Consider the following 23214-nt stretch of genomic DNA (forward strand, 5'->3'; position numbering starts at 1 on the left):
ACAGCAAACAATGTTTTCGCTGCCAAGTATCAATCAGCAAAACTATGTTTATGTTAGCAAAAGTGAAACAGTAAAATATTTTTGCCAAAGCGCTTCACCTTTTAAAATTTGAGGAAAAAAGATCGTCAGTACAGAAAATATATTGAAGAGTTATCTTTGCTTTAATAGAAAAAGAAGGCAACTTCAAATTAGCAAATAAAGGTTAGTAAATCATAGAATGATTAGATACGGAGTCTTGCCTCAGCAATGACTACTTTGGTGGAAAGGCAGTGGGATAGCTAAAGAGAGCATTGAGATTTATGCTACAATATACGGCAATGAGCTCTACGTGTAGCTTACTATAATGAGCATACTTAACAGAGCCTTTGGAAGCAGACACAGATAATACGTTTTGCTCTCCAAATTCAACACTCCTAAACAAACAAGTTGAATGTGAACAACTAAAAACCGACTAATTTTAAAATATTCAACAGAGCTACCACGGGTAGATCTTTTAAAAACTAAACCTGTCACCATTTGGGTCAGCGATGCAAAGATGCAGCGGTAGATGTCTATGCAGATAAAATGACAATATTGTCTCCAACACTGATAGAGTTACAATACTTGTACATTTTTATGCAATCTACCACCAATAACGGTATATATAGGTAAATTCATCTGCCACCAAACACTTCAAAAACATCCTTACCACTGTCCACACTTGCTCCTATTATTAAACAAATAAGAAATATATAAATAAAAATATATATAGAAATATATATCCACCAGATCAGAGCAGCTGATCACTTATATTGATCATAACAAAATATACAAACTAAACATGTTGGAACACCTGTTCTAAAAGTTAGTTTCGTTTTATTTAGTAAACATGTTGGAACACAGACATGTTTAGTTGTTCTAAAAATTAGTTTCACTTTATCTCTGCTAATCAGAAATTGATGCCGATGTTAAAGGAACTTTGTCAGCCTTCACAACGTCAGCAAATCAGACAGACTAGCATGTTTTAGCATGCTACTGTTCCTATTAATATGTAAAACACAACATATATTTTTGATGATTGGCAAAAACTACTTCATTTTGTGTGATTTTACAATTAGTTGATAGTTGTTACATTTCTTTGTTATGAACTTTAGGAAATTCAAAAATAATTGAACGACATTTTAGCCTGTAGTTAGGTACTTCAGGATTGAAGTAATAACAACCGGTCAAAATAGCTGACAATGTATTTATCTAAATGAGGTCCAGGTGTATGCAGAGATTGTATGCCTAGCTGTGTAATCTCATGAAATAAATCTGAGTCATTTAGCTTTCAAAGTATTAATTATTTTTCATGAACTTCAAATCATTCTGATCTGGTTTTATAATTAAAAAATTAAAAATTAAAATTAAAATATAGTTTAAAAAATTAAATAGGGAAGATTCAAGTGACTATTGCCCTAATTATAATCTTTTAAAGTAAACATACTTAGTATGAACTGTATGCAACAGTATTACACCTACACGGAAAAATCCTTTTTACTTACGTAGCAATTTTAGTGTTTATTTGTAGCAACTGTGCCATCATATTCTTGAGGCCTGCTTTGGTAGTAGATACGGCTGTCTTGCTCAGCACCTCTGCTGAGACGATTTCATGTTCGTCCGCACCATAAGATTTTGCCAAGTCTCGTAGTCTTTTCACTTCCGCTTGTAAGTCAGCGATGTCAACTGATAGTTGTCTAGAAAATAAGAATAAAGGTTGCTGATGAAGTTGACGACAGGTTACAGAGTTATTGTTCCAGAACTACAGCAAGCCGTTTTGGATTCGAAATCTTTTTGGGTTGTGAATATTCGGTGCAATAATAACAAAGACATAATTAATATTAAATATATTATTATATTTATTATATAATAAATAATTATTTGTTTATAAAATATGTAAATAATTATATATTATGTATTAATTATATTACAATAATATTAAATTAATTAAAAATATATTATTAATATATATATATTATATAAATATATATAAGTTATTATAAATATCATAATATAATATTTAATACTAAGCATATCAAAATAAGCGGTCAAAATTTAAAATATGTGACCACTTATTTAAATCGCTTGGGTTAAATTTAAATAAGTGATCTCATTTATATTTAAGACAAAATTTAAATTTAATCTTAAACTTAAGTCTTGGCATGATCTAAATTTAAATTTAGCCTCATGCCAAGGTTTAATTTAAATTTAAATTTAATTCAAATTCGTGATTTTAGATTTAAAATCACGATTTAATTAATATTTAAACTTGTGATTAAATCATGATTCTCCAGAAATACATGAACAACAGTCATTAATTTCATTAAATAAAAATTTTTGGTGCTCATTAAAAAATTGACATAGGCTGCTGGCTTTTTTTAAAGCAAAAGCAAACATCTATATTAATGAATCTCACATTGTCATTATGTCTGTCTGTTAGTCTGCGTAAACACTTTGCCTTTTCACAATCTTTTGCTGATTTCATCCAAACTTGCATGCATATACTCCGGGCCTTCCACAAAGTTGTTAAAAATCTTTGGTTTTAAATGTTCGTCTGTTTCCAGAGGAATAGCCTCTTAAACAACCACCTGCTGACTATCTGATTGAAAATGAAACAAAATTCAGGCAGCGCAGAACTTATTGCTAGTAAAATCATAAAGATACTTCACTGTGGCTGAGCTATATTTTGGAAGAGTGTAACTGCGTATAAGCCATTTTCATTGAATCCAAGGATTTAAAAGTGCAAATTATAACAAACTACTCATATGACTTTAAAATACCTTGCCATCGCTATATGAATCAGAGTGTCCTATTTGTAAACTTACTTATTCTTATCCTCCGCTAGTCTTTTAGACTTTCTGAGAACTCTCAGTCTAAACATCGTCCTTGCCCTTGATGTCAGAACCATCGCTGTAACGAAAAAACACAGTGATTTGTTAACTTTTACTATTAAACTAGTTATTCTATATTGTAAGGCACTAAAGTCTTTCATTGAAAAGTTTGATAGTCACCTCAAAGAAATAACTTTGATAATAACTTGAAATAATTTATTAGGAGTTATCTTCTATTTTGGCACAGCAGTACAAAAGAAGATAAGTCCTGAAATATTTAACTTACCGTTCAATATTCTGATAACTCGCCATATGAGAAGGACGACTAAAACTGTTTTTCCGACTTCATGAGAGAAATTCTGATCAGATACAGCAACATCGAGAGAGAATGATACTATGATGACGACCCCGTCTATAACCTAAAATAAGCAGCGTTTTTTGAAAGATGTACCGCAGGTAAAACACGGCTTACAATCACCTCTACAAATATTTGAACATTTGATGTGAAACCTGAGCAAATATTCCTTTTAACATACAAAGTAACTTTCAATATAGCCTACGGGGTAACAAAATTATTTTTGAAATATTATAGTTCGTAAGTAGAACTAAAAAGATAGTTTATTTTAAAAAAAATGTAAAACAATAATACAGAATATATCTAAATTAAGTTAATTCAAACTATATTTAATGCAAGTATAAAATAGGCTGCATGTTTCTATCACTCACTAAGCGGCTGAGCATTTGCATTGATGAGAACCATTGTTAATCTGTCTTTAAGAGAAAAACCAATAAAAACTTACTTTTATTGTAGCTTTTTTCTGATAACGGAGTTTTTACACAAAGTTTATCAGTTTACATGTAGTATTTAACATATTTCTACATAAAACTTTAATTTTAATGTTATCTGTAATTATTTGAAATATTTATTGTTGCTCTTTCGACCCTGGAATGTTTTAAACAAAGTACCATATATTATCTTAAACATATTCGTTTCAACATTGGACACAACATATAAAGCAAATATCACAACGAATTAACTTTGTATGTTGAACTTTGACTGTCTAGTTTAGAGAAATCCAATTACATTTAGACAAGACCAATCTAGAGATTATTGTCCACAATGAGGGCTTCCCGATTAGGTGTGCTTGTACCCCTGAGGAGTGCGAGCTGTTGAGCGCCGCTGTGCAAGAATAGATCGTGAAGATGAAGTAAGTATATTTAAGTAAGTACAGTAAGTGTATTTAAGTAAGTACAGTAAGTGTATTTAAGTAAGTACAGTAAGTATATTTAAGTAAGTACAGTAAGTATATTTAAGTAAGTACAGTAAGTATATTTAAGTAAGTACAGTAAGTGTATTTAAGTAAGTACAGTAAGTATATTTAAGTAAGTACAGTAAGTATATTTAAGTAAGTACAGTAAGTATATTTAAGTAAGTACAGTAAGTATATTTAAGTAAGTACAGTAAGTATATTTAAGTAAGTACAGTAAGTGTATTTAAGTAAGTACAGTAAGTATATTTAAGTAAGTACAGTAAGTATATTTAAGTAAGTACAGTAAGTGTATTTAAGTAAGTACAGTAAGTATATTTAAGTAAGTACAGTAAGTATATTTAAGTAAGTACAGTAAGTGTATTTAAGTAAGTACAGTAAGTGTATTTAAGTAAGTACAGTAAGTATATTTAAGTAAGTACAGTAAGTATATTTAAGTAAGTACAGTAAGTATATTTAAGTAAGTACAGTAAGTGTATTTAAGTAAGTACAGTAAGTGTATTTAAGTAAGTACAGTAAGTATATTTAAGTAAGTACAGTAAGTATATTTAAGTAAGTACAATAAGTATATTTAAGTAAGTACAGTAAGTATATTTAAGTAAGTACAGTAAGTGTATTTAAGTAAGTACAGTAAGTATATTTAAGTAAGTACAGTAAGTGTATTTAAGTAAGTACAGTAAGTGTATTTAAGTAAGTACAGTAAGTATATTTAAGTAAGTACAGTAAGTATATTTAAGTAAGTACAATAAGTATATTTAAGTAAGTACAGTAAGTATATTTAAGTAAGTACAGTAAGTGTATTTAAGTAAGTACAGTAAGTATATTTAAGTAAGTACAGTAAGTATATTTAAGTAAGTACAGTAAGTATATTTAAGTAAGTACAGTAAGTGTATTTAAGTGAGTACAGTAAGTGTATTTAAGTAAGTACAGTAAGTATATTTAAGTAAGTACAGTAAGTATATTTAAGTAAGTACAGTAAGTGTATTTAAGTAAGTACAGTAAGTATATTTAAGTAAGTACAGTAAGTGTATTTGTCATCACAACAACTCGCCTAGGTGAGTCTCAATTTTCATCTATTCTATAGGCCAAAATATATATTATATATATAATATAAATAATTATTAATTATATATATAATATAAATAAATATATATTATAGCGGCATCAATCCGGAAAATGATCTGCACATTTCACCTAACCCACAAGGGAAACCCGTGTTGATCAGATAATAGCGGAAAAGAGGCAGGAAAAAATTCAAAGATCATATAATGAGTTTTTTATATGTTCTGCTGTGTGAAAACATTAGACCTTTTTAGAATGACTTTCCAATAACATATTGTTTCCATATATTTCATATATGTCTATTTTTATTATGTTTTTAACCTTTTTTGTTTTATACAAAACAAGGGTGTGAGATTACCTCATCAGTCATAAAGGGCGACAAAAATTAATAGGGAGGCGCTGGTCTACAATAGTGGTAAAAGGTAGTAAGACAACTCCATAAACTAATTTTTACCCGCTATTCCCCTGAAAATCTTATCTAGAATATCCAAGTTGAGAAAAAAATATTTTATTAATACTGTTAAGCAAATATTAACAGATTTTTAAACGGTTTTTAATATTGCTATCAAAAGAAACCGAATATGGTGACTTATGTTTCTCGATTGGAAAATACCGGATTAAATAAGATATGATGTGAATATATGAAACAGCTCAAATTAGTTCAAAATAACAGCAACCTCACTAGAGACCAGCAAAAGAGATTTTTATTACTTTGCCAAAGGAGAGACAGATGAATAGGGGGGGGGGGAACATGGATGGGTAGATTCAGAGGTTGAGATATGAGAAACTACGGTAAGTAAAGTTCAAACTAACTTAATTTATATATTTTCTAGCATTCTTAAATATGGTTAAAATTTATATATATTATAAATTACTTAATTGGAAGTAATTTCATTTCAAATAGAAATGTTTTCCAAATTATGTCATACAAGAATCACTAAACATTAAATAAAATTTTAATTTTTGTCAAGTTCGTCCTTTTGTTTGTGAAACTGCAGTGTTTCGAAATCCTTTAATCTCACATGTTGAAGGTTACTTTGGATGTAAATTCAAAAATTTGCTCAAAATCTTACATCATATAATGAACAATTTATATGCTTAGGCAAGCGTAAACAGAGTTTTGACTGTATTTTTGTTTTTACAAACACAGATTACTCATACAGAATTAAGTTTTTTACAAAAAATAAGTTTTCGATAAAAATATTCTGTCCAGGGTTCATTTATGTAGTGCCTGAAAATAAGAGCTTTCACTGTAAAAGCAAATGAGTAGCAAGAAAATCGTAATAGCTGGCTCCGAGCCAATTATCACAAATTGAAACCTTTCTTTTTGTTTCATTGTAATGATGCATAAGAAATAGCAGGCAAATTAAGGCGCCTTGCATAATAACGTTTCGCTAAAGCACTTCTATATTTCCTTGTTGTAAATGATTTTCTGATAATGGATAATTAGATTATGACAACTGAAACCCCTGGTAACATTATCAAGATGAAGGCGCAAACAGAAATCTTCCCATCTCGCTGAATTTTAGCGAATATGGAGAGTAAGATTTGTTCACCCACTGTAAAAGCCGCTTTTATGTATGTTTATTTAAATCTATAAAGTTCGCTACACAGTTGAATAGCGAAGCTTAATCCTTATTGAATAATAATTTAGAGACGCCTCCACCTTCATTCAACTATGGAGATGCGTTCAACACAGATTAACTAAAAGACCATATTTACATGAAACTTGTGATAGCTATAGTAACTTCATGGAACAATTACAAACATCAGCCAATGAGTGTCATTAAGTTTGAGACTTTTCTCTTATATAAAACAGAATTAGCCGTAATAGATAATATATTTATCAGTTGTTAATAACAAGGTAAAATAACACCCAAATTCATGTCTGTTGTCTGGTTGTGTCTAAATGTAAAATTTCTTTATGTAAGTAGATTCAAGAAGCAGTAAAAATACAATATATATACAGTATATCTTTACTTATTCACTTTTCATTTCATCTTTATTTACTCAGATTTCATATATATTAAATCTAAAAATTATCTGAACCTCTAAACTATTGATATATCGATATATCGATATATCGATATATCGATATATCAATATATCAATATGTCAACATATCAATATAGTGCACTTGAAAATCTGCCAGCTTATTGTTGTATCAGTTGTGAGACTGTAAAATTTTCTTACCTCCCACTTGTTTTTGAAATAGCTTTTTCCATAGCCGATCACTTTGAGTGCAACCTGTAACAATAGATTTGGATATGTTAGGGTGTTTTCTGGAAGTTTTATGTGTAGGGAGTATGTGATTGAGATAAAAATGAGACATCGAAAATCCAATGACATAGCTGCCTCTATTTAGGAAAAAAAGCGGTAGTTTTTGTCTTCATTGAGGTACACGATGTTAGACCGTGATTGAGTCAAGTCAGGTCTAGTGAGAGTAGATAAATGCTACATTAAAAGCTGTAGGTTGTGATTTTGATATATACTAGTATCCTGGCAGTCCAGTTTGTTGTGAGAGATCATCATGTGTGCCGAAAAAGTACAGAAAATAAGTGTGTGCACAACTATTCTGAATGGCCAGAAGGATGTCAATTAGCCCACTTGGTAAAGTGCTGGACTGCTACACCGAGTGCCATAAGTTTGAATAATGTATAAAGTCAACATCGGAGTCATGAGTTCGAGCCCTGCACAATGTAATATTTTTTCGCAACCTCCAACCGTGACTTGAAAAAGACAAATGGCTATTATTATAGTAACGATTTTAGTGTTTTTAGGATATAATAATAAAACACTTGTGTTGTAACAGACAGATTGGGCGTATACTAAAAATGTTTATTGAATTTGTTCACGGATCATTGATAGAATAATTACAGCATTAGCTGTACTTATTGTAGTTGTAGAAGATAAATCTAAGTTTGTGGATACGCTTTAAACTAAATGACTGCTTATTGCATAATCTCATAATCTTTCAATCTCCATTCACAAGTGAACATAAAAGGAAGAAAAGCTGAGATCTGCTGGAAGAATTTCATGCGCTGACAAATATAGCATTAGCTCTTTGCTACCATGTTTAAGCGAGTTTAAGCGTATTCATCAGCCAGACCTACCAGGCACAAGGGTCGACTATTAAGAAAGGCAATGATAACTCCCAAATACCTATGTGTGATACATGGATAGCATGAAGCAAGCTGTGCAAACTCATAAAAAACAAGGATGGTCAACAGCTCTGTTACAAGAAAGATATTTTTTATATTTTGTTCATGGTATGCGTGGGGAATTGGAAAGAAGCCTTTATGATCTGCTGCTAATAAGCTCTGCACCACCAGAAAGGAAAAAATAAAATTTTACAAATATAGCTACTATCAGATTATTACTCTAAACGACATGAAAAGGTTTGAATGGGTGGGGGGGTACTGTATACTCCCCACACTGACAGAACACAAAATTAATACTGTCGGGCTTTATATTTTTTCAAGTTTTCGTTTTAAAAAAGGAAAATTTTTAGTGACCTTGGCATTCACATCTGCTTCTTTAAATGAGAATTTTCTAACTTTATCTGAAACTCTTTGATACAGGTAGGTATACGATAACCAACATACAGAGGCTTCAAACGTTGAATGTTGAAGTACCAAATCCAACTTGGATCGCAGCCATTTTGTACTGTGAGAGTTGTCTTTCTTTTTGGTCTTTCGTTAGTACTCTGTCAGTTTAGTGTGTTGTGGGAGATCATCAAGTGTGCCATGAGAAATTATCAATAAATGGTCTTTTTTATTTATTTTTTATTTAACTTAATTTAAATTAATCTTGTTTGTTTTTCTTAATCCTGTTTTTCCTATTATAAATCACAGGTAATAACTGTCTGTACAATTATTTTTATTACAAAATAACTGTTTGCACATTCACTTTCTGAAACACCATAAGTTGGTTGACTGGGACATCAGTCTAGTCTATTAAGCTAAATGTCAGGAGTTCGAGACTAAAAAATGTTGACTTTGGACAAACAGACACCATAGCCGCTTTTATTATAGTAAAACATTTAGATCCTTATTCTAGATGCTTGAAAGGCACAAATTTTAATAACCGTAAATAAATTTACGTCCATTGCCAGAGAGCAATGGCAATTGCCAGAGAATTGCCATTGCCAGAGAATTGCCAGAGAGCTGTTTAAAATTTGACTTGCAACAAAAATCACATTACAGTTATTTGGTATCAAAAGATTCACCGTGTCTTACTCTGTTGTGTTGTAGGTGCCAAGTATGTGGAAATGTGATTACAAGCTAAAAAATAAACAGGTAATCGCGGCCATCACGAAAAGCCGTAGGTGAAGAATGATACGCTTAACCTAGTGGTTATGCGCGCGGTTGTAGACTTGCAATTTGAGTGTCGCGAGTTGGAATCCTCTGCCGAGCGGATTTTTCACCGCTAGACTTTAATCGCTGTAACTTGACACAGGGATGAGAACAAAAAGACAAACAAACATTGAGATTTGTATATATATAGATTATAAATGTTGTTCCCTGTCTGACGAAGAACAACGGTAAAGCGAAAACTTTTTATCATCCTGAGTAACTGACAAGGTAAACTCATTTCATTTTTAATCCTTCCATGATGCTCATAAATTAAAATTATTCACATTTTACTGAAATACTCTCACGCTAAGCCAATTAGTAAATAGGTGATTAACTACTGCTATGGCCTTGGCTGCAGTTATACTTGACAACTGAACTAATTATAACAAATCAAGAACACGCTTAGAAAATGTCGTTATCATTTTTGTTCTAGCGCTTCTTTGCTTTCTCAGTTAATTTAGTTTAAGCAAGCATCTGTCAAGCTATAGAGATCAGTATATGGTCTGCCAATACATAAAGCATGCTTGACTGATCTTTTTATTGGCCAAGTGTTTCTCTCCCAAATGTAGGATCTCGCGCACGAGCTGCCAAGTGAGAAATCAGTGATACACTCGGGTGCGTTAAATGAAGTCTGACTCCATTTGATGCCAGAGATAGGAATTTAATTCCTATCTCCAGAAATTGGCTTTCCCATAACTTCAACCTAAGTGGGTTGCTCGCACTTCAGACTATCCCGCCCGGCGTTATTAGTGAACCCACATACTAATTTTGAAAGGAAGAGATAAATTTTCCCCACGAACAAACGAGCGGAAGCGAAGTATGAGAGTTTTTATGAAAAATGCATGTGCACACAACTTACGAAAATTAATAATCAACAATGAGACGAACCCTTGTCTAAAAATTTCATCAAAAAATTCCACCATCGTTTTGTAGAGTCGTTAAAGTATAATAATGGTACAAAACACATTTAAGCCTATTTAAATATGTTACCAAGTCTTTGTAAACTGTCGGCATTATCTTAAAGCTTACCCATCTGATCGGATTATACACAAATAAACAGATTAATTTGGACGAAATTCGCCACAAAACGCTTGAAAAGTTTAGTTTAATAAAAGTTAAGACCGGATATTGAAACGCCGAGTGACAGTGAATAGAACAATAAAGTCGTGCACATTTCGCGAAAAAATAATGTGCACATTTCACCAGTCTATAGCATTGAGGAAGGTTTCTGTATTAACGTAGGAGTACTGAAATCATTTCATTTTTGCCGATTTCAAAGTAATTGACATTTTAGACACTTTTGAGTACTTTGGTATTCTAACTGCTGTACAACGCAGTGTAAGTAAAGGAAATGATGATATTTTTTTCCTTTCATTATTGCTCTTTGTTGTATATAATAACACTCACACCCAGTACATTACAGCTACCATTGCAGTTATCCTATTTGACTGCAGTGCCATTTGACTGCTAATATTGCATTTCTCAACCATCAGTACCTTTTCTTTTTTTCCAATATCTCTTTGGTCGTGGGCTGTATGACAGTGGAATTTCTAGTATATTTATCCTATATCATAATAATATCGGATATGAATAACACACACTAAAGCTACTAAAGTATTTTTATAATACATCATAAAGAAATTAAAATACTTTGTAGCCATTTCACAATTTTTAAATTTCGCCATATCGCCAAGATTTAGGAATCTTAATGAAATGTTGTTTTGCAGAGGTTAAATATAAAACAATTGCAGAAGTAGCACATTTTTAAAAAGCTTCAACTGTAGACCTATTGACTATACTATAGTATTAACTGTATACTACATAACTATAACTATATTATATTCCGAACTCTTTACATTTGGCTTGACAGCCCTAACTCTTACACCTGGGTTAGTTCTCCGGCTTCCAGGATATATGAATAATTGTGTGCATACTTATTCTCTGTACTTTATTGGCATACCTGACGATCTCTCACAGCGTGCTAGACTGCCAGGGTACTAGTTCATCGTGAGTTAAAGATATGAGCAATGAAATTATGGTGAGTTTTGCAGTAAAGGCAGAGTTGTCTTACCTCTATGACAAAAACAGATAGAATGGCTACACTGCAGTAGTGCAGAATAAAGTTAGCCTTGGTTGAGTTATGGATAAGAAGGGCGGCGTCATACAAATGCTTTTGTCCAAAATTTCCTTCATAAGGTTTTGCTCCACCCGAAGATGCTCTTTTCTGTATATTGTGAACATCATCGCTTTCTCCTCCAGCAAGCCCTGCAAAAACATCTCACAAGTGCTAGTTATCTTGTGACCTGCTACCCACTAGTTTTTCAATCGAAATTGTAATCAGGTTTCACAGGTTTTCACAAAAACGTATTTTTTAGCTTTAAATGTAAATTTTACAATTAAATTTTAATCTCCATTCACAAGTGAACATAAAATGAAGAAAAGCTGACATCTACTGGAAGAATTTCATGCACTGACAAATATAGCCTTAGCTCTTTGCCACCATGTTTAAGCGAGTTCAAGCATATCCATCAGCCAGACCTACCAGGCACAAGGGATGATTATTAAGAAAGGCAATGATAACTCCCAAATACCTATGTGTGATACATGGATAGCATAAAGCAAGCTGTGCAAACGCATAAAAAAAGGATGGTCAACAACTCTATGACTGCAAACCTGATGTGTGTGACTTGGCCAATATATTTTCTGCAAAATATGTTGGCATACATAAAATAATGATTCTATTAAAAAACCTTATGCTAATTTAATGTTTACACTTTAAACTCTACTGAGTCGCATTGCCAAATTATAACGTGGTTTTCAAATAAGCTTATGCGTTTTATGGCTCTCCAACAAAAATGACTAACTAAAAGCATTCCCAACCATAAACATTCTGTATAAAGATACTCGTTTCATAACAAAAAATCTACATGACAAAGAAGTGTGTTTTCAAGGATTCAGAGCTAACCAGTTTGTACTTTAATGCGGTTTATTGAACTGCGCTACCTAAATTTAGATTTTGTTGCATATATTTCTCCTCAGTTGCTAAAACTGAAATGGCTAAAAACTGACCAACAAGTATTACATTAGAGCTTTTCATTCACCACAAACATTCAAAATGCTTTCATAGTTCTGTTTTCAAATTGCTTTCATAGTTCTGTTTTCAGATTGCTACGCTTTCAAAGTTCTGTTGCTTTCATAGTTTTGTTTTGTTGGATGCAACCAGAGAATCAGTTGCTCTCTCATTCTCCTTTGGTAGTTTGACAAAGCTGCTAGGTAAGATTCGGTGTGTGGCTTCTTGCGTGTGTGGCTTTCGTGAGTCGTCTTTTCTCTATTATAACTGAGCAGCAGGTTTATAGACTTCCTTATGTATAACAGGTAGATAATGGTTTACATATGTGATGTTTGTTTTTTAATTAAATGCTCCTCACAATTGAAATAAAGTTATGAAATTTATCGCATTGCTTGCGGAATATGTGTGTGGGTTTATTGATAGTGAGCAAGCGGATGTTGATCTATCACCAAAATCCGTGACCCGAGACTTTAATTAATATTTTAATGTTTCCAGGCTATGACAACCCAACACTTGTTATATAGCAAGCTTACTCGATGTAAAAAACCTGGTGCTAAAATGGTTTGATTGGATTCATTTACAAGTAGTTGATAGAATAACTACCATGTCAATAGCACTTCGGTGAAAGTAGCACATAGAAAGGGTGCCTAAGTTTATCGATGTGAGTTGAGCTAAACAAATGGTTACAGGAGCCCCATTCCAAGATAGGTGTTTGTATGCTCTTCTGTCATGCCCACTTCGCTAAAGAATCCACAAAGATGTAGCCATAATTATTATAAATATTTTAATGTTTTAGGCTACGATAATTCAGCACTTGCTATATAACACTTGCAGGTAATCAAAAGAATAGTTACGGTGTTGGTATCATATCGCTAAAAGCAGCGTGTAGAGGATAACTCCAAGTTTATTGATTCGCATTTGACCAAGCGAATGTTATAACCTATCCCAATTGATGATAGATTGCTTTTGACGTTTTATCAAGTTTGATCATGTTTGAGAATGCAAAATCACTCGTCATCGGAATCGTTTGCTCTTGGCAATGACACAAGTTTATGGAAGCTGTTAAAATCGCAGATAAATTCTTTTCACTTAATCGCACTCTCTCCTGTCTACATTATAAAAGTCTAGAATAGGTGATATTTTAACTCTGTCACTCATAAATAGACAAAGTTTAAACATATATGAAACTTACAAAACTCTTGCTGGTTTCATCACTCGGATGATGGTGTCAACATGCTTGACAGCTGTGAGCATGTGCTTGTACATTAGATAAAATCAAAATAAAAACAAAAAACTCATTCTAAATTACATGTAGAGAGATTCAAAAAGACTGAGTTGAAAAGCTGGTTTTTCTCTCAGTTTTGGGGTCATTTTCTAGTCTTAATCGTGACCGTCCCTCACTACCACTAGCTATACCATTAATAGATCACCCACTAATAAAAAATGAGCAGCTGAACACTTTCTGTCATTTAAAAACAAATTCTATATGCAGCTGTTATATTTATTTTATGCAGAGACTACTATTGTACCACTATTATTGTACCACTGTGTAGCTAAAAGTTCCATTCAACCCCAAGCTTATTTATATATATAGAGAATTGATTGCGAGAGGCATATAGGATAAGTGGTTCATTGTCATAAATCGGTGAAATACCTGAGCTAAGGACTTTTAAAAGAGCTATTAATAGTTAACGTTGGATTTGTCAGATGGTCTATCAACTGACCACAAGATGTGAGTCGAAAGATTAACTCATACACAATGTAGATAATCCTATGATTTTTTTCTCTGTCATTTTGAAATTCTTAACTAGTTTGCAGCTACTAACCCGCTAGTAGTCGGTGTCCTAAATCATGTACAAAAAGCAAGTCTGTTTAAAACAGACAGGATGAGAGTGATGCAAGATAAGATTTGACTGCCTTTAGTTAAGTCTTTAGTTAAGCCTTTAGTTAAGGGCCATATTGAGCTTTACTCATTACAGGTTTCAAAGTTCTGCTCAAGTATGCCCAGAGTACTTGTATTTATTCTTCCACATCCTTTTCTATTCCGTGACATCAACATACTACATCCACCATCGTATGTTTTAGTTTATGAACTTTCTGTTACTACAACCTTCAATTCACTATCCTCCGTAATACTATTAGATTACCAACTTTTAAAACAAATTTGTTCAACTCATTCAACAATTTCTTTTTTCCCTCTTCTCATTTTGGTTTTTGGCATGTAATGAAAAACATCATTTTTTTGATGATTTGCCAATGCCAAGTAAAAGTTATACATAAGTACTAGGTAACATTATGGTATCATAGTGTTGGTATTATCAGTTGTGTTCTACCTAGTCTAGTAGCAGAATATGATACATATGATTGATGCCAGTAGTGATCTGTTTGGATCTTTGGATACAGTTCACATCAAAATCACTATCAATATAATGCACCTGTTTTAGTTTGAGAGTTGTCTCTTGTTACCATACCCTACAATTCACTATCCCGACTCCTCACCAATACTATTAGATTACCAATTTTTAAAACCCTTTGGTTCAACTCCCTCAATACTTCCTGAATTCTGTCTTTTCATTTTTTTCTTTCTTTTGGTATTTAATGAAAAACATCATTTTGTTGATAATTATCAATGCTAATAAAAAGTTATACTTCCAATGAGTAAAATACATGATATGAAAAATAAAAACACTTCCCTTATTATGTCTTGAACTCTCATGATTCATTTCTAACAAAACCAACAATAGGTTGCTGAAAACTGAAACAGGTCTATAAATCTAGCGCAGGTAATGTCTCTCCTGCTGGTAACAATTACAGAAAATCAATATACATAGTCAACACTCAATGCCAAGTTAATGTTACCGCATGAAATATTATTTTAAAATTCAAATGATTCCAATGCAACTAACTGACAACAGACAGAATATGGTTCATAAAAACAAATACTGTTATTTGCTATCAACTATAGAAGCAAAGTCCAGAAATAAGATATCCTGTGTACCTGTCACCTTCTTTAACTCCAAACTGCACGACGTTGAGCTTATATTTCCGTTTACAGGTTGTAAAAAAGATAGCTATAAGCATCTCTGTTTTATTTATTGCTATTTTATTAATTTTGCTTTCGTCACATAAAATTTAGTAGTTTTGAATTATGCCCTTTCCCTGTTTAACCCTTTGCATAGTTTAACATAAGGCTTGTGTTTATTGCTATTTGTAGTCACCGACTGTATTTGTAGTCACCGACTGTATTTATAGTCACTGACTGTATTTGTAGTCACCGACTGTATTTATAGTCACCGACTGTACTTGTAATCACTGACTGTATTTGTAGTCACCAACTGTATTTGTAATCACTGACTGTATTTGTAGTCACCACCTGTATTTGTAGCCGCCGACTGTATTTATAGTCATTGACTGTATTTATAGTCACTGACTGTATTTGTAGTCACCGACTGTACTTGTAGTCACCAACTGTATTTATAGTCACCTACTGTATTAGTGATCACTGACTGTATTTGTAGTCACTGACTATATTTATAGTCACTGACTGTATTTGTACTCATCAACTATATTTGTAGTCACCGACTGTATTTGTAGTCACTGACTGTACTTGTAGTCACAGACTGTATTTGTAGTCACCGACTGTATTTGTAGTCATCGACTGTAGTTATAGTCACCGAATGTATTTGTAGTCACCAAATTTACTTGTAGCAGAGTTATAGCAAGCTTTTGGGTGTAAGAAAAAGACACATTTTTTTATTGTTTACTTCAGTAAAATTTTTTACAAATACTTTAGTTATCCTTTCATCAGATTATATGCTGAATTTGTTTTTGGAACAAAAAGTATTTATCATTGCTTATCCTAAATTATGCGATATGAAATGAACTAAGTGGATCAAAGCATATTCCTATAGGAATATGTGCTCCAGCATATAGCAGTTTTAGGCTAAGAAGTTGATCATGGAATGAACCATCCTCGATTGTAAGAGAAATACAGATTAGACCGAAGTAATGTATGTACTTGGCTGTTTTGAGTTAATCAAAAAAGAAAAGAGTGAGGAGAAAAGAAGGGACGTGAAGGAAGAGAGATAACCACTAGTAGAGCAGAGAAACATAATGTTTAGAGATCGATGGAATGGATGAGGGGAGAAGAGGAAGAGTGATTAATTGAAAAAAACAAAGAAAATATGTTTAGAGGTACTGGAACTAAAAAAAAAATGAGCTAAAAAACGAAGCAAATATAATGCTTAAAGACAATTGGAGTTTAAAGATGAACAGAATGAGACGGGAAGAGAAAGAGTAGTGATAAACTGAAAGAAATAAAAGCAAATTTTATGTTTAGACATATTGAAAGTTTAGAAATAAATGGGAATTAGAGCAAAAACATCAGCTACCATTCTACGCTGAGCGACTTACAAATCAGTTTTTAAACAAAAAACAACTGAAATGGTTTCAAATGTGTTATTCTTTCTGTAATAACAGAGGTGTTGACTAATAACATAGAATGATCAACTCTCTCTCCCTGCTATTACAGTTAACCAGCTACACGTATGGATTCTTCTCATATGGTATTTTGTAATAAATACTTTTACCATTTTAATGAGAACATTATATTTTTTTGCAAGACTTTAAAAACATTGAGAATGCAAAAAACTCACCTGCTGAATAATATGAGTAATTCTCAGCGTTCACCATTGTTTGGTAGGCACCATCTATATTGCTTTGATACAGAATTTCGCGATGAATGTCGGGCCATGAATGGTTCAAATATGAGAGAATTTCTTTCCCTTTCTTGTCCAACAGCTGATTTTGTTCTGCAAAAATACCAATTCAGATATAACGTGTAAATAATTAGACGGGTGTGCAACGCAGCGATGTCAACGCTATGCGTTTTCATTTGTTGAGCCAATTTTATCCAAACTTCCAACACATGTGCTCCATGCTTTCTGTCAGGTCACCAATAATACTTGGTTTCAAGATGCCACCTGGTTCATGAGAACCAGCCTCTTGAACATTTACCTGATTAGACTCAAGAATGCACTTTCATATTTAGTAAGTACAATTGCCCTTAATGAATGCATTCATGGATTGTTGTTGCTAAAGTAGTGAAACAATTTGCATTGAAAATTGACACCCATGCTGCAGGTTATCTGATTGGAAACACAAAAGTTCTGTGCAATCCCGGGCTTATCGCAAGCTTAATATATTTTAAAAATACATGACAGAAGGCATTTGTATAAGTATATAAGTTCTATATACATGTAGCATCTCTGTTATGAAAGTGTAAAGGAAGCAAGCAACCTTTAACAAGGTTTCAAAGGTTTATAATTTTTTGTATGTGTTTTAATTCATTGTTCTATTTTTGTTTTTATCAATATGTTTATCATTGTTATTTAGACAAAGAAGAAATATATATCAAGATTAATAGTTGATTAATTAATCAACTCTTAATCAAAGTTATTTCGTTATATTTTAATTTATTAATTTCTAATTTTATTATCTGCCTATTGATTTAATTGTCTTTCATTTCAAGATAAACATTTAAGTAGACTACATCTATATATATATATTTCTCAAAGTCCGTGTGTTGGAATTCCGTCGGTTGGAAATCCGGCTATAGCTATTATTAGAACAGCTGAGCTGGACGACAACACAGACTCAAAGTCATGGCTTACCGTCATTGGAAGCCTAACCTTATTAACTAGCTTAGTGGAGTTTTCCATTGGCAATATGCCAGGCTACTAGCTTGAAAGGTACAGTTGTTTGACAAAGTCTTAAAACCTTTACAGTTGTTTTTATTTTTCTCTTAATTTATTTCAACTACACGACACACTTCTCTCATGATATGTACTTTGAAAGTTATAATGGCAAATGTTGTTATATGTTAAATACAAATCAATTTTCTGTCCAAAGACTCTTCTATTACACGGGCAATGCCAGGTGGCACAGCTAGTATATTGATATAATTATCTAATAGTACTGCCAGGTATTATTGTTAGCAACAATAGCTTGTACTAAAGAAAACGTGACACCCCTCTAAGATTTTGTACAACTTTCCAGAAATAATAGTTGATTTGCTAAAAACCACACACTACCAGGTTTTGCATGCTTTTTATCTTCAGCCCAATAGAAACTATCATTTATAAGCTGAAAACTATAAAAAATAATGTAGGTAATACTGATGTCTGCCTCAAAAGTATTCAGTTCTTTTTCAAGATAGCTTTAGAATGCTATATTGCTAAAAAAACAGTTTTCAAAATCTCTGATTTAGGTTGGCAGCATGTTTCAATCCATCTAAATATATAGGCCGACTTATTTACTCTCGCATCAAAAAGACAATGACAAAGATTGTAAAATAGTTCCTTGCAAATTGGTCACAAATTTTTTTCTTCTCAGTTTAAAAAATCTACTATTAAACAGAAGCTAATGTTTCCACATTCACATCAAGTCAGCAACAACTGAATGCTATTGTTTTTCTTGTTACGAGTATAACTTTAGGCTTTATACTAACATCCTAGGTGTACTTATCATCAATCAGGTTCAACTATATTTAAATGGTTTAACTCTAACATAAGGCATGTCTGGCAAAGGGTAATCACCTTATCTGACAGTAAGAAGCTATTAAAATAATCTTATAATACTTGGTTATAAATTTCCCATATTGTAGCTGACATTGAAAGCATTTTATTAAAGGTTGACTTGCAACAAAATTTACATTACAGTTATTTAGTATAAAAAGATTCAATATCCTTACTCTTCTGTGTTGTTGGTGCAAAATATGTGGAAATGTGATTACAAGCTCTTAAAAGCTCAAAAACGAACAGTTAATCGCAGCCATCACGAGACCGCCCTAGTTTGGATTCGCTTTCCAAAACGGCTCAAATGGGACGTAGTTGAACAAGATGGCTTCTGTTTGTATTTTCATGCAACCTCATCCGTAGAAATATTTTCACAAATATACTTCACGCATTCAATAAAACCATGTCTATTGTCCATATGCGTCTATTTCATCATAATTGTAATGCTGTTACTTTGAGCACTGATATTTCAAAAACTACCTTAAAAATTTGTTTAATTTTTTATCCTTAGCTTGAAGGAGTACATGTCATTATCTAATAAACATGACGAGCCTGTTGGTCACCTGTGATAGTTGAAAAATGCTGCAGAAATTGTTTGCGCTGTTTGGCAGGAAGTATGGGTCACATGGTCAGATTACGACTAGACGATTAGACCAAGCCGAAACAAAACTGTAAACTAGCGAGCGTCTATATTTGGTAAGGGCTCTTCGGTAAAACCTGAAGTGTTTGTCATAAACTAGTGCTACGAGAAGTTTTATATTGAGCCTTTTATTTGCCTTTCAATTTACGTGAAAACATCACGTGACAAAACAATAACTAAAATTGATGGCTACGTCCGAGAAGTAAACTGATTTCAACCTACTGCGGTTTCGTAATGGCGGCGATTAACTGTTCTTTTAAGAGCTTGTAATCACATTTCTACACATTTTGCATCTACAACACAGCAGAGTAAGACATATTTTGATACCAAATACCTGTAATGTGAATTTTGTTGTAAGTCAATAGATGGTGATGCCAATAGAATTGAAAGAAAAACATGAGACACATTCAAAGTATGTAAGGCCTTTATAATATAAAATTCTTTCATAAATCTAATAAAAAAGAAAACATTTTTCTGCGAGCTAAAAGCTATTACCTATATTTTATCATTAACATCAACTGATTTTGTAGTTATATAAACTGTCCATCCTTACACCCCTTATATATACTGTATATATTAAATATTTCCAAGCCATGTGAAGGCGAGTGGATTATGCTGACATATTAATCACATAGAATAAATGTGTGCACAACTAACGCAAAATGCTGAAAAGCTGGTGATTGGCCCTGACGTTAGAGTGTCACCTGTGAAACTTAATGCCATGGGTTCGAATTCTAAAGGAAAACATCTTTCATCAGAACCTTTCATCCTAGATTTGGACAGGCGGATGGACAGACAGACAAAGCTTTATAGCAAAACTTAACGAAATTTGAGCTAACCATCGCAGCCATAGTTATATTCTATATACATGCATACATATCTCAAAGTTTGTGTGTCCAGCAGTAGCTATCAAAATATTGGAATGAAAAATTTATATCGCAGAAAATTTGTTCTCGGAACTTCCTGTTCGCCAGGCAAATATCTTACCAATTAAGCTACACGGAATTAATGGATTCATTGGGCGATATATGTCGCTATGTGGGTGAAAATACGCTACCGCTCTCTGTTAGGACGCAACGTAGTTCTATGCTTACTCTCACAGCTCTTGTTAGTAAGCTTACTTAAATTAGCCATCGGCAAGCAACTACATTACCTCTCACTGTTTATAAACTGATTTTTAACACCCATGCAACGCCAGATATTCCGCTAGTTTTGAACATATTATACTGAAAGCGAATCAATGATGGGTTCATCCACTTACTGCAGTGTCAAATGCAGTAAGTGGATTACTTACTGCATTCTTACACACTTACTTCTAGCAATGCTAAATCCAACTACAAACACAAAGATTTTATGCCAAGGATTACACAATCCGATAATTTCTTTTTAAAACTATAACAATGAAAAGTTAGTAAATCACTATTATGAATATTTCTGGTAGTAGTCACAATCTTTGGAGTTACCCACCTTCGAGCACATACATGTCAAGTACAAACATGCTCAGTATGATGAAGACATCAAGAACCACGAGAAACATCATAAACACCTCCACCGGCATCGTATGCAGAAAATGTACCATCCTCTGCCTCCACCTTCAAGTATAAATATCGTATCTTTAAGTACTTGTTATAAACTAGTCACCATTGAATGAGGATAGGTAAATTTTTATGATAATTGAATCTCTTTTGTATACTCCTTATAAATTACAGCTTTAGTGATGTCATTTTTGTTTAATTTGATGTAAAATAAAGGTTCAAAGTTAAATAAATTTTAAAGAACACATTTTTAAATTTTAAAGAAATAAAATTTTAATCTCAGTCTGCGAGATTACTGTTTACTAATTTTACACAACTTGAAAGCATTGAACAGAGATGCACTCAGTTATATTTATGTGTGCTGAATCGTCTGCTTGTAACCATTACATACCAATTTTTAAATATTTAAAAATTAAGCAAAATGTAACATGATTATTTATTAAATTAGAATTTTAATTTATTAAAATGACAAGACTGAAACAAAAACTAAAGATCTTGTCTAATAGTTTGCATTTCGATTAGTAAACATTTCAACAGTTTTGTTTTCCATTCAGAAGTTGTCTTCTTTCCGAAGGTTGAATAAAATAGCTGAACTGATAATTCATCATAAATATGGATGAATATATTATCACAGACAAAGATTTACTTTCAAAAACCTTATTTTTGTGTGGTTCTTATATCTAAACATATGAAATTTATGTCTATGCAAAAATAGACTTTCCGTTGTGGGCATGTGTCACTACATACAAATTTACAAAGACATACACTGTGCAAAGTTTAATTTTAGTGCTTGAGGCAAATATTTTGTCTAAGTTAGTGCTGAGATGTTTAACATAATAATTTCTTAGACAATATGAAAAACTGTTTGAACATGGCTGTCCAAACATGTTTGAAACTTTAATATATAATTTTAATATTTTAATATATATTTTAATTATAATCTATATAATTTTTTGTTACCTGACATTTACATAGAAACATGATACAGATACAACTGTAAGAACATTAGAAGAGCTAATTGCCTTACAAGTTAAATACAAGTATATAAAGACAAGTTTGATTGAAGTTTTTTCCAAAAGGACATGTGTAGGTCTGCAATGTGATTGGCAGATTTGAGATGAAGCAAGTAGCCTCTCAGTGATTGCCATGCTGTGAAGGCTACAAGTGGCAACATTCGACCTAACCCTGTGTTTAGGTTGGCAAGCATAACAGACGCAAACAAGTAATTCCAAACTCCATTGCTATTTCAATGATGACATTAGTTTCAACGCGTTATATATGTAAGCCTGCTTAGGCAGAGTAATGCAGGTTCAAGAGAATTGAAGGTAAAATGACATAGGCATGTATAAATGCATCTAATGGCTAAAGGCATTTCTCTTGTTTATACTAATTCATGGTTTATTGTACCAAGATGTCTAATTGTAAATAAAATGAATTTATAAAGTAAATTTCATCCCCTGTTCTGATGAGTTATTGATTGCATGTTCAGTCCTAGTAGCTATGATATCTCTGATAGCTAGTAGCTATGATAACTCTGATAACTAGTAGCTATGATAACTCTGATAGCTAGTAGCTATGATAACTCTGATAACAGGTAACTATAATATCTTTAATTGCTAGTAGCTATAATATATCCGATAGCTAGTAGCTATAATATATCCGATAGCTAGTAGCTATAATATATCCGATAGCTAGTAGCTATGATAACTTTTATAGCAAGTAGCTATGACAATTCTGATAGCTAGAAGCTATGATATCTCTAATAGCTAGTAGCTATGATAACTCTGATAACTAGTAGCTATAATATCTTTAATTGCTAGTAACTATAATATCTCTGATAGCTAGTAGCTATGACAACTT

General features: G+C 32.4%; 1 protein-coding gene across 6 annotated transcripts in view; it reads right to left on the bottom strand.

Annotated features, from left to right (window-relative positions):
• Positions 1 to 23214, bottom strand: part of LOC137403851 (voltage-gated hydrogen channel 1-like) — an 83398-nt gene that overhangs the window by 6355 nt on the left and 53829 nt on the right. For 3 of the 6 annotated variants that reach the window (XM_068089927.1, XM_068089929.1, XM_068089933.1), the window contains exons 3-11: positions 21287 to 21411; positions 17260 to 17415; positions 11606 to 11799; positions 7373 to 7426; positions 3136 to 3268; positions 2844 to 2928; positions 1524 to 1715; positions 689 to 706; positions 354 to 413 (exon numbers count right to left, since the gene is read on the bottom strand). In XM_068089927.1, coding sequence (XP_067946028.1) covers positions 354 to 413; positions 689 to 706; positions 1524 to 1715; positions 2844 to 2928; positions 3136 to 3268; positions 7373 to 7426; positions 11606 to 11799; positions 17260 to 17415; positions 21287 to 21411 — 1017 coding nt within the window. The remainder of the gene's footprint in view (positions 1 to 353; positions 414 to 688; positions 707 to 1523; positions 1716 to 2843; positions 2929 to 3135; positions 3269 to 7372; positions 7427 to 11605; positions 11800 to 17259; positions 17416 to 21286; positions 21412 to 23214) is intronic. The other 3 variants (XM_068089930.1, XM_068089931.1, XM_068089932.1) reach the window with 3 other exon arrangements.

Source organism: Watersipora subatra, chromosome 9, assembly GCF_963576615.1.
Source record: "Watersipora subatra chromosome 9, tzWatSuba1.1, whole genome shotgun sequence".
NCBI lineage: Eukaryota > Metazoa > Bryozoa > Gymnolaemata > Cheilostomatida > Watersiporidae > Watersipora > Watersipora subatra.